The 12,902-nt window shown below is 43.3% G+C and overlaps 1 protein-coding gene across 1 annotated transcript; it reads right to left on the bottom strand.

Moving 5' to 3' along the window:
- Window positions 1-1,582: 1,582 nt before the first annotated feature.
- On the bottom strand, window positions 1,583-11,906 carry LOC106611714 (endoplasmic reticulum membrane adapter protein XK). Its single transcript, XM_014212212.3, has 3 exons — window positions 10,818-11,906; window positions 4,360-4,619; window positions 1,583-4,274 (listed from the first exon to the last, which is right to left on the bottom strand). Exons 1-3 carry the CDS (start codon window positions 11,162-11,164, stop codon window positions 3,436-3,438), a joined length of 1,446 nt encoding a protein of 481 aa, XP_014067687.1. The 5' UTR covers window positions 11,165-11,906; the 3' UTR covers window positions 1,583-3,435.
- Between the last annotated feature and the right edge of the window lie 996 nt (window positions 11,907-12,902).

Raw genomic sequence — 12,902 nt, 5'->3', positions numbered from 1 at the left:
TAATTTTTTTGACTGAATGTAGCTGGCTCTTGGGCTCCAAGAAGAGGGCGGTTTTTTGGACAATTGAGAAAGAGCCAGTCCGCCCGACTATATCCATCTCTGTCTGCATCTATAGGCCTCACGTTAACTTTCCCATGGAAACTTTCATATGTTTTTTGGAAAGCAATATCAAGGGTACTAGTACATTTTTTAAAGACAAAATATGATTTATATTACATCATTTTAAAGTAATGTAACAACGCAGTGGTTAAGGCACTATCTTCATATATTCTATAATATAGGCCTACTTTCGAAAACAGTGGAGTACCGCAGTTTCGCGGGCCCAGCCAGGTCTGGTTTATCCCAATTGTTTTAGTGAAAGACGGACAATTTATGTCAGCCGAGCAAGTTGCTCTGTGGTTGTCCCATTAGGCAGGGGATTTTTTTAATACGTTTTTTACCTGTTACACTGGAATAGTAACTTTTGGTCAGGGTGAGCAGAGCGCGAGCCACTTTATCCTATTGCTCCAGCCGAGATACTGTACACTGGGCTGCCTGTGTAAACGCAGCCAAAGTGATAAATCAGTTGCGAAACGGTTTAATATGGGCTATGATGAAAACAGAGTTTTAAAGTCCTGGAAAAACACCTTGCCCTGTAGAGAGGATGTAAACCCTGTAAAACTGCATAAACCATGAACTTTTTTATATGAATTATATTTTAAAACTAGACTAACAGGGGACTTTCCATTACACAGGCAACTGTGATTAGTCAATAGAACTAACAGGGCTGTGCTTGCTTTAAGCAGGGTTGCATCATGTAGGCCCAGGAATGGGAATGGCCTGTGCCCAAAACCCTTAATTTGCATCCCTGTGTAGGCCTATATAGTCTAGCCTGTCATTACTATTTGTTGATTTGATTTATTGGTCAATCATTTTGAATTTAAAAGGCCTAGGTATCCTAGCCAACCGAAGTTTAAATATAAACCACATTTTATCACATTCACATTTTATCTTAACACAGATCAATTGGCTTAGGCTATAAATACAGTATGATTGATTTGCAGTGGTTTTCAGTTTTAAAAGCCCATCTGCCATAAATTGTCCGTCTTTCTCTTAAACAATGGGGATGAACCAGAAAGATAAGTTCCAGGCTAGGTCTACTGGAATTCCTTCCAGTTTTTCCACCAACAAAACAAAACAACTCTCTCTCTCAGCTGGGCATCTTTAGAGCAGGCTCAACTTGTCCGACGGCTCAGTTCACTTGCCCCAGGCAATAGTGCAACCCTTAAGGTCCCCGCTACAACTTGGTTCAGGAGTTTTGCCAAGTTACAATCAGGAGAAAGAAAATGTCCCCACCATTCTGGGACCTGTGGTGCCAGCTCTGATGAACACCTCAGAGCATTGGGCCAGTAACCGAAGGGTTGCTGGATCGAATCCCTGAACTGACAAGGTAAAAATCTGTATATTTCAGTTGAATGCATTCAGTTGTACAACTGACTAGGTATCCCCCTTTCCTTTCATGTTTACCTTCCTATCTATAAGGTTTTTCAGAAAGCTATACCATAGGCTACTATTAAAATAATTAAAGACAAATTATGATATATATATATATATAACAGCATTTTTTATTCAAAAAATTTACATTCAAGTAACAATGCAAAAGATAATACACTTAAACATACTATTGAAACAGACCATACAAAACAAAAGCAGGGATTAAATGCACTTCAATGCTACAGACATAAGGTACCAATAAGGCATCAAGTTCTTTATATTAAGTCATCATTGAAAGTAAAAAGATATGTTCTGAATTGCATTTAAATTACAATATATTTACAAGGACAGTGTGATTACATAAGATCTATTGGCGCTTTAACCCACTTCAAAAGGATCACTGTCAGACTCAATTTGCCTTTTAACCACTGTTTGCAAAGGAAAAAAAGAAGGGCAAACTGAGCAGCCAGATACGACACTGAACAAAAATATAAACGCAACATGTAATGCGTTGGTCCCATGTTTCATGAGCTGAAATAAAATATCCCAGAAATGTTCCATATTTCTCATTAAAAAAAGTGCACGGATTTGTTTACATCCCTGTTAATGAGCATTTCTCCTTTGCCAAGATATAATCCATCCACCTGACAGGTGTGGCATATCAAGAAGCTGATTAAACAGCATGATCATAACACCGGTGCACCTTGTGCTGAAGACAAACGGCCTCTAAAATGTGCAGTTGTCACAACGCAATGCCACAGATGTCGAGGGAGTATGCAATTGGCATGCTAACTGCGGGAATGTCTATCAAAGCTGTTGCCAGAGAATTTAATGTTCATTTCTCTACCATAAGCCACCTCCAATGTCATTTTAGAGAATTTGGCAGTACGTCCAACCGGCCTCACAACCACAGACCATGTGGAACCACGTCAGCTCAGGACCTCCACATCCGGCTTCTTCACCTGTTGGATCGTCTGAGACCAGCCACCAGGACAGGGGACGAAACTGAGGAGTATTTCTGGTCTGTAATAAAGTCCTTTTGTGAGGAAAAACTAATTCTGATTGGCTGGGACTGGCTCCCAGTGGGTGGGCCTATGCCCTCCCAGGACCACCCCTGGCTGTGCCCCTGCCCAGTCATGTGAAATCCATAGATTACAGTCTAATTAATTTAGTTAAATTGACTGATTTCCTTACATGAACTGTAACTCAGTAAAATCGTTGAAACTGTTGCGTTTACATTTTTGTTCAGTATAATACAAACCATTCATTACAGTGGGTGGAGTGGAGTATGAGGAAGGTAGCTCGGATTTCATCTAACCTTTTATTTCCCCCATCTTACATATGGGCGTGCAGATGAAAAAAGGGCCCTAATGCAACATCTGGAGTTTGTTCATTAAGTAAACCCCCGAGAACGTAAGCAGGGGAAGTCCCAGTTTAAAGGGCGAGTCGGGCCTCTTGGGCCGGAGACACTTGGCATGCTTCCCACACACCTGGCCCCACTGTATCTGACCCTGTGCTGCTCTCTCAAGGCTGCCTTTGTGCATCACACCGGCATATCTTAACAGAGTACATTCTTTGGACTCCCTTGACCCACTGTCTCTCTACCTGTACAGTAGATGTCCAGTACAAACGGTGCACTCGTCAGTAACCCATTTCCCATTCAACAACAGTGATGTAACATTGTCTATATCATGGCTTATCTTTTAAAGTCCAAGGCTCTGTGTGCACGTGTTATTCTAAAACAAGAAGCATCGATAAAATCATAGCACCAATTTGAAATGTGCTTAGCTAACCACTTGAGACCAAATTGTCCTCTGTGCACCGCAGTGCAGAACGAGCTGCTCTGTCCATCTCCTAATCTGCACCACTCACAGTATAACAGTCCTGAGTGTACATAGCCATTAGTTCAGTAGCTGCACCAAGCAGTGGCCCCATATCATCAAATCACCATGTGGGGCCTTCTCAAGCCGCCTCCGTGTCTTCAACGATTGCCGTCTCGTGCTCCCCCAGCTGGCTGGTGAGGTCAGGGGGTTGCAGGTCTGGCGGCTCCAGTGGCACCAGCACCATGGTGGCAGCGGTGGAATAGGAGTGGGGATGCCCCTCCCCCGCTCCCCCCACACCCCTCCGACAGCAGCAGACGCAGGCCAGGCAGTCGTGCACGTTATGCCTGAAGAGGCGCCGACATGGGTGGCAGAACTGGTAGAAGAGTAGCATGAAGAGCACGGCCAGGCTGTAGCAGATGAGCAGCTGGGCCACCAGCAGCGGGGCGCACACGTACGAGTAGAAGTCTGACTTGTAGAAGTACCAGAGGGCGATGAGCGTGCTGTTCTCCAGGAAGCGTCCGCCGTAGTATGCAGCCAGGCGGCCCCAGTGCTGCTTCATCTCGATGAGGTCGCGGTGGCCCAGGTCTAGCTGCACGGCCGACCAGCAGAAGACGTTGATGCAGGCGTACAGGAAGGTGACCAGCGACAGCACCACCGTGGTGCCCAGCTTGCTGAAGTTCTTCTCCACATTGTCGGGCAGCGAGGCGCGTCGAGCCCAAAACTCAGCCCAGGGCTGCAGGAAGAAGAAGAGCAGGTTGCCCAGGCCCACGAGGATCACCCAATAGGTGAGCGCGGAGCTGAACAACACCAGGGAGGTGATGCGCGTGGCGATCTCCAGGCCCCGCCACAAGATCATGCAGAGGTAGGCGGCTGGGCGCAGCCGCACCTTGTAGTCGTCGTAGCGGATGTTGATGGCTAGCACGCTGCACACCAGGGCCCCGTAGGTGATGGAGATGAGGCAGATGACCATCAAAGTCACTGGAATGAACACAGAGACAAAGCACTCGTTAGACCCTCCAAAAACAACAGCATTCACCATGAATGCCATCAAGAGGACTCTTACGTCTGACAGGGAGGAAGTACTTCTCCTGGATGTTGGCGTACAGCTGCAGGGTGAGCTGGGGGGTGGATCCCAGGAAGGCCTGGATGACGGCGGTGCGTTTGAAGGCGTTCCGGTGGGTGGCCAGCTTGCGTTCCGAGTGGCCGATCTCCCACTCCATGGGCGTGGCCTGGTCCTTCTTCAGCTTGATCTTCCTGGAGATGGTCACATACGGCTCCTCCTCTTTACCCGCTTTGAAGAAAACCACCAGAGCCTCGAAACACCTGAGGAGGAAAGGACAGAATGGAGTAATACCACTGCCACCGGAGGGCAGTACAGGCTGACAACAAAAAAACTAAGATTGAAAGTAAAGAAACAATCACATGATTTGCATTATCATTCAATATTTTCATCAATAAATATTACATTTTGCTTCATATTTAAAATGTAAAAAAATGCAACATTGCTATATGGCTCCACCAGAGGGCAAAAAATAAACTGACAGCCTTTGACACTGCATGTACAAAACATTAGGAACACCTGCTCTTTCCATGACAGACTGACCAGGAGAAAGCTATGAAAGCTACTGATGTCACTTGTTAGATCCACTTCAATCAGTGTAGATAAAGGGTAGGAGACAGGTTAAAGAAAGATTTTTAAGCCTTGAGACAATTGAGACATAGATTATGCATGTCAAATGTGTGCCATTCAGAGGGTGAATGGGCAAGACAAAATATTTAAAGTGCCTTTGAAAAGGTATGGTGGTAGTAGGTCCAGACATCCAGCCAACTATGGGAAGCCTTGGAGTCCACATGGGCCAGCACTCCTGTAGAACGCCTTCGACACCTTGTAGTCCATGCCCCAACAAAGAGGCTGTTCTGAGGGCAAAATTAGGAGTTGCAACTCAATATTAGGAAGGTGTTCCTAATGGTTTGTACACTCAGTGTATTCAGTACTGAAACCTAAGAAGTGTGTTCCCTTCCCTTTCACAGAGATAAACGACAGAAAGACATTAACACCGCACACAATTAGCACCAACATGTTGTTTAGCACTACTTTAACCTGCTTATGTTGAGCAGTACCAGTGCAGTGGATAGCTGTATACAAGGCAATCCATAACTTCTAAACCAGGGATCATCAACTAGTTTCAGCCGTGGCCGTTTTGTTCTTGAGTGGATGGTCGGTGGGGCCGGAACATAATTACTAATACTTTGTAGACTGCAAATTGATTGTAAGAAGCCCAAACTTTTCAAACTTTGCATACGATCACGTTGTGTCTCTATTATGCATGGGAATACTTCGTAAGAGATTTCTTAAATGAAAATCACTTGGAGCTGATTTCCTGGTGTTTTTTTTTTTTTTTTTTTTTTTACAACAATGAAAATTACACACAATATTTTAAATTTTTTGTTCAGAAAACTAGGGAGGCCAAATAAAACCACCCGCAAACCAAATTCGGCCTACGGGCCACCAGTTGGGGAACCCTGGTCTAAGGTATTCACACTAAACCAAGTAAAATCACAGTGTTTGCCTTGTCTTTCAGACCAAAACATCTACTTTGGACATGGGCTTAGGGGAGAGAACACAGACAGGCTAGCTACTAGGATTCTCTTCCTGCTAGCTCAGCTGTGGGCTGCTACAGGACACCACATTCAGCCGTCAGCCATTTACAGACGGTGGCTGTTGTGGTGCTGGTGGAATCACGTTCGCTGTGACCTTACAGTGCACAACCAAAACAAGAGCCTCTCGTCTTTGACGTCAATTCTCTCGGAGCCGAGAGACATTAGGGAGGGGCACAAGCCACCCCTCATCTCTCCAGTGGTACTACTGGTAGCCTATGCAAAAAACTGTCAGAGTTTTACGACTGGTCTACAGATGGGAGGCGGTAGCGGTGACAAGACTATGATTTACTGATTGATTTCCAGGGAAGCTTGGCATTATAATGCGGCTAAGAATGCGTGCTGGAGTCAGTCCAGCCAGCCAGAAATTCAGGTTCTGAATAACTAAGAAACAATGTATTTCACTTTGAGGAAAAAGCACAGCTTGGGAAAAGTTTGGTTGACAGAATCAATATGCCTGATGTCCACAGCAGCATCTAAACGGTACCATCAAGTGAAGCAAAAAGTGCCTACTGCCGGGTAATTACTCCCTGGCCATAAAAATCACTTTGCTCTCTGCTTAGGCTACCAGTACTTGTAAAGAGTACAAAGTAAAACACACATGCAATAAGGAACTACCTTAAATCTGTAGTAGCTATAAATTAATGATATGTAGCCTACCCAGTGATTCTTGAAGAATATAACTTACAAATGCCTCATGAGCTTAGTTCAACTGACATACCCCATCAGAACCCAAAATATAAGCCTGTTTTACTCCAATGTAAATAAACATTGTTTAGCTTTATAATTTTATATCATGGATGGTCAAGTCCTGGCATCCATAGCTCTGTCTATGAATTTGAGTGGTTACATTTCTCCAGCCTCATTCCTCAGCTTTTTAGCAAAACAGTGGCGGTGAGATTGCTTGCTTTGTTTCATCTGCTGATTGCATGCAGTTCAAGCAACCGTTGCAGTGGTCTTTCATCAAAAAAGCCACAAGGGTAGTTTCATCATCAGGAAATCCTCTCAGCATGCTCCTTGAGAGACAGTAGAGATTCTCACCTCGTTCTGGTTAACAACCGTGATTTGGCATAAGACCCACAAGATGCATTGGGCCTAAGGACATACAGATACCAACCTTTCTTCATTGTCTGTAAACATTGTTTCAGTGCTGCATGCTGGGAAAGGGAGATTGCTATCAACTGTAAGCATGTAGCTACTTCTGCCTCAGGGGAGGAATATATTCTCTCAGAGACAAGCTGTGACAAGGTCCACTCAAGCAACTTACCAACCTGACACCACAGAGATTCCCAGTTGGCCATGTTTCACAACATCTTGTCAACAGATTATCTAAGATATAGATTGCAAGACACATTCATATAGTGAAACTGTACTTTGTGTTAATTTACAGATATGCGAGTAACAAGACAAACACTACCCTGTGAGGTAGAGTCCTTGCCTATTACAAAGTAAAGCAAGCCATGCAGCCAGCAGCATGTCAACCCTTGGTTAGAGTTGCTAAGAAACCTGCTATATCGAACTGCGTCAACACCGATAATGATCTGTGATTTTATCATCCATCAAACTTCACAGGAAGTGCACAGCTGATAAAAAAAAAAAAAAAAAAGTGTTATTGTCACATACACAAGAGAGGTGCAGTGAAATGTGCTGTTTTACAGGGTCAGCCATAGTGCTACCCCGCCCCCGGAGAAAATTAGGGTTAAGTGCCTTGCTCAAGGGCACAGAGATTATTTTCACTTTGTCAGCTCAGGTATTCAAACTAGCGACCTTTCGGTTACTGACCCAACACTAACTGCTAGGCTACCTGCCGCCCCAAGATCAGCGCAAAGCTCTGAGGGGACAGTGGGAGTAACTGTAATTAATGCACAGCTGTTTCTCTAGTGCAGGGGTCTCCAACAGGTCGATCGCGAGTTACCAGTACCTCGCAGCCCACCTAGGAGTAGCTCGCCAAACAATTCTGAAGTATATGCAATTTTCACGTTCTACTGCAAACTGACATAAACAAATCTCCCAAGTAGGCTATCAGACACTGCAAGCAGAAGAATGTGCCCATTTGAAAGCTATATAAAAAAATAATTTTTTTAAAGTAGCTCTCATACCACAAAAGGTTGGAGACCGCTAATGTAGTGCCTCTCTGTTTGACACAGTTAAACATCCACTTAGAAATAAAATAGGGTTTGAGGCAGGAAGTTAATGATATGAAGCTTCCTGCCCAAGGGAACCACATCTCCAGACAAGCCAACCTAACTATAGAACTGTGTAGCTGTAGCACAACAACCCTGAAACCAAACCTTGATCTGGTTCTACTGGAAACTGAAGGGCTGCTTCTCACTGGTTAGCACTGCTACAGTGAGGGAGTGGGGGAGCAGGGCTGTTAACAGTGTGCCAATGTCATGTCATGTGCTGGCTTGGCAAATGCCTGCAAGTCAGTCACTTGATTTGTCATAAAGCAGGGGTGCTCAAGTACTATTTGAGGAGGTCCGGTCACACATTTCCTAGGTATTAAAGGTCCGGATGGATAATGTAATTTATCGACATAGCAACAAACCTTGTAACCTCAAACTGTTCACACCCCTTTAGCTGGAAGAGAGAAAATGTTGCAGTTTTAAAGTTAATTTCCTGGAATTCAATGCATTCTTCCATGTCTTATATGATACCATGGGTCGAAGCACAACCAAGTAAAAAAAATTAAAAATTACACAATCTTCCTTGTCATATTATTACTTTTTTTTTTTTTTTCCCCTATCTCGGGACACGCGGTCCTTATTGACCCCATTCTGGGTCCAGTCCACCAGTTGAGTATGGGGGCCATAAATGGTGCAGCCAGTACAGCCAAAGAGATCATGCCAAAAATGACCTTTGAATTGACAAGATTTGCACTGTAAAAGTAAGGTATTCTGGGATGTATTCTAATCTTAGGATATATAAAATCTTTAAAACATTTAACAATTTAAAAAAACATTGACAGTGTGTTTTCATGCAGTAAATCTGCTACTCTAGAGGAATATGACACAGGTCACTGCTTCCACATCCCAGTCAGAGACTCCACTAGAAATTTGAATACTTGACACAGTGATTTCTTCCACACATGGCTGATGGTCACACTTCACTAAATGGATCACATTCACCTCACAGATTCAAGGCAGTTCCTTGTTGTGGAAAATATTCGCTGCAGAACGACAATAATGAATTATAGGAAACACTATTATTCTGCTTTTCTAGGTCTTTTGTTATCTGTAATGTTATCCATTGTACACCATATGGAATGGTAAGCCACGCAGAGCTAAAGCCAACATGCCAAAGGCCTACTTCTTGCAGTGTTAAAGGGCCACACCCTCAGCTATCTACAGGGCCTACAGTGTAGAGCTGGGACGATAAACTGACATTTATCAACACCGACCACTTATCGCAGACATTTTGCTGATATTGTTTATTGCAATAAGTAGAGAAACATGACGTTTGAAATTAAATAAGTTTGCTATATGGGTGATTATTAATGTGACAAGTTATGGCTACAACCATCAAACTACTAGTAGTTTAAAAGATAAATACAATCTTTGCACATTAATGTTATATACTTATCGTTAACACATAAATTCACAGTGATATGGGTTTTTGCCCATTTCGTCCAGCTCTACTACAATGGATCAAATATTAAAATCCAAGGTACGGTTGACAAACCAAAGTTCACCAACAGTGTCACTCAAGATATGCCCAGTTTCTAAACAGATACCAAAGACTCCCCTTTAACTTTATTTTGCAAGTGACAAATGGCTCACAGTTTGTTCAACAGGTCTAGTTAAGAGTGATTTGTATTTAAATAATTAAGTGACGGGACTTTCAGTGTTTCAGCAGCAATGGAAGCCTTCAAAGTGTGGGTATTTCACACCAAAGCAAAATGAGAGATAAGGTTCTCTAATTTCAGCCAATTAGATATGTGAAACAAATTAAATAAAAAGTGTCTGATCAAAACTAAGACATGCCCATACATTTCTGTATACCAATGGCATTGACCTCAAATGGGGTCCCACTCCTTATAACTTGTCACTTGGCAGTGACAGTTCAAACCCAATTGGAAGTGGGTTGACACAAAGAAGCAGCTGTATCAACAGTAGACTACATGACTCGCATGTCTGACAAAGGTGTAAATGAGAGGGTCCATCTGAACATTGAGCAAACTTCACATCTGGTCAAACAGGTTTGAAGAGGCAAGAAAACACACTGCCTAATTTATAGGATAACTGAGTAAACATTGTAGAGCGTTTCTTAGTATGCCGTGAGGGCTCAATTATATGGCACTTACGAAAAAAGATAGGCAGTCAGAGTGCAGTATGTTGCAAATACTGCATCCAAATTAAGTATTTTTTTACTGCAGTAATTTTGCAGTACACTGCAGTTATTGTTTAAATTACTGCATCCAAAACACCACAGTCAACTGCAGTTACTGCACTTTTACTGCAGTGTCAAAACTGAAATACTTTTTGTAAGGCGGGGGTATAGTGTTCTACACTATGTCAGGCAGTAGAACGCTCATATATAAGCCATTTTACATTTTACACATTACCCTCTCTCCTTCGAGAAGCATCTTCCCGCACAGTCCCACCTGACAACAGGTACGCTTCCCCAACACCCCGCCCGAGACCACCAGATTGGAATGATCTCACCAATGGAGCCGGAGAAAGAACAGCTGATTGGGGGCAAGATTCTGCTGTGCAGAGGTGAGCGCTCTACTGCCTGTACCACGAAAGCCTGGGCGGAAGTAGACAACTCACATTACAGTACAACTCAGCACTATGCTTCAAGTCATCCTAGTTGCGGTCCGAAGCTACTCAGCACTGTGATTACTTGTGGTACTATACCTACCTAATGAGTGGGCCCAGGAGTAGTAGATGCAAGAAGAGGACGAGGGGGCGGTCTCTTCCTAAGTCTCTATGAATGAATGTCAGCGCCAATTGAGTCAATACAGCGGGCACCAACATGAAGGTGATGGTTGACCCCATCCAGATGTCGTCATCGCTCTTGTGGTAAACGTTGCAAAGCACCGCGGCGCAGACAAACTCAGCACAATACAACAATGTGGCCAACACCACGCTGAATGGGGGCTGGATGTTACTGTGGTTGACAACCAACACGACTCCGTTTTCAGAGGCGGATTCATGATGGGATTGCTCGACTTCAGAGATATTTTCGACTTGGTCGCCCTCTTCCATGGCTCTCACTGAACAAAACAACGTCAGACAATTGAGAACTGTAGGGCGGATGGATGGCTCAGTTTTAGGCAGGAAAGTAGGCGATAGATTGCAGTGTCACATTGTATCCTTATTCAGAAATAATGTATACTTTTCTTCAAACAAAGCAGGTCAGTTTTATCATTCATGAACATACCAAGTTTGTTAAACAACGTTTACAATTGTTTCCTCGTGAAATGTTTGCTTCGGTAGGTCCTGTGCTTTCGTTAAATTTCAACACACAACAATAACTCGTTACAGTTCAGCATGACGCGCTCTCTTGTGCTTATTTTCATTCCGTTTACAGACAGTTTCGACACCGTGGCCACTATAAAATAAAAACAGCATCGTATCTCTCCGGTAGCCTTCCAAGTCAAGACCGGGTGGTTGTGCGTGTAAACACCAGTCAATGTCAAAGATTTGCATTGCGCTCGAAACTTTCTTTGCCAAAGACATGCATGCCGCTGATGTCCGCCTGCAAATGTTGTGCTCAGTGCCCCCCATTTACCCCCAAAGCGACGTCAAATGTTGTATCCTTATCAACACCGAAACAATCCATCCACTGTAGTGTCCCATTGCAAATTTGAATGTTTTCGTTAGCTCCGCTAGTGGTCAAGAAAGCAAAGCATGTGTCTGAACAGTTCTCCTATTATTATTTTTTGGTCTATGGACGTGTTTGTATGGTAGGGGCAGTGCTGCCCACCACAGCTCCTGGGTCCTAGGCTCCGTTAGCTCCTTCTTCTATGATATAATGGCGGTCCCCAAACAATCGTGTAAGTGCATGTCGCCACCTACTGTGCTGAAATGTACGATCAATCATGATCTGCCCAATTCTCCACAACCAAAATTATTTTAAAAAAACTTTTAGAACACCTAATCATTCAAGGGTTTTTCTTTAGTTTGACTATTTTCTACATTGTATAATAATAGTGAAGACATCAAAATTATGAAATAACACATGGAATCATGTAATAACCAAAAAGTGTTAAACAAATGAAAATATGTTATATTTTAGATTCTTCAAATAGCCACACTTTGCCTTGATGACAGCTGTGCACACTCTTGGCATTCTCTCAACCAGCTTCATGAGGTAGTCACCTGGAATGCATTTCAATTAACAGGTGTGCCTTCTTAAAAGTTCATTTGTGGAATTTCTTTCCTTATTAATGCGTTTGAGCCAATCAGTTGTGTTGTGACAAGGTAGGGGTGGTATACAGAAGATAGCCTTATTTGGTAAAATACCAAGTCGATATTATGGCAAGAACAGCTCAATTGAGCAAAGAGAAACGACAGTCCATCATTACTTTAAGACATGAAAGTCAGTGAATACGGACAATTTCAAGAGCTTTGAAGGTTTCTTCAAGTGCAGTCGCAAAAACCATCAAGCGCTATGATGAAACTGGCTCTCATGAGGACCGCCACAGGAAAGGAAGACCAAGAGTTCCCTCTGCTACATAAGATAAGTTCATTAGAGTTAACTGCACCTCCGATTGCAGCCCAAATAAATGCTTCACGGAGTTCAAGTAACAGACACATCTCAACATCAACTGTTCAGAGGAGACTGTGTGAATCAGACCTTCATGGTCAAATTGCTGCAAAGAAACCCCTACTAAAGGACACCAAGAAGAAGAAGAGACTTGCTTGGGCCAAGAAACACGAGAAATGTGTTCTTTAGTCTGGAGTCCAAATTGTAGATTTATGGTTCCAACCGCCGTGTCTT

The sequence above is a fragment of the Salmo salar genome, chromosome 09, assembly GCF_965601325.2.
Source record: "Salmo salar chromosome 09, fSalSal1, whole genome shotgun sequence".
Taxonomy (NCBI): domain Eukaryota; kingdom Metazoa; phylum Chordata; class Actinopteri; order Salmoniformes; family Salmonidae; genus Salmo; species Salmo salar.
This window is presented reverse-complemented; position numbering and strand designations above follow the sequence as displayed.

Excerpts from the sequence above, each read along its gene's own strand:
- LOC106611714 (XM_014212212.3), bottom strand. The coding sequence starts at position 11,164 with ATGGAAGAGGGCGACCAAGTCGAAAATATCTCTGAAGTCGAGCAATCC. Across the intron at positions 4,620-10,817 it reads CTCCTGGGCCCACTCATTAG|GTGTTTCGAGGCTCTGGTGG; the intron begins GTAGGTATAGTA and ends TTTCCTCCTCAG. Across the intron at positions 4,275-4,359 it reads GTACTTCCTCCCTGTCAGAC|TGACTTTGATGGTCATCTGC; the intron begins GTAAGAGTCCTC and ends TGTTCATTCCAG.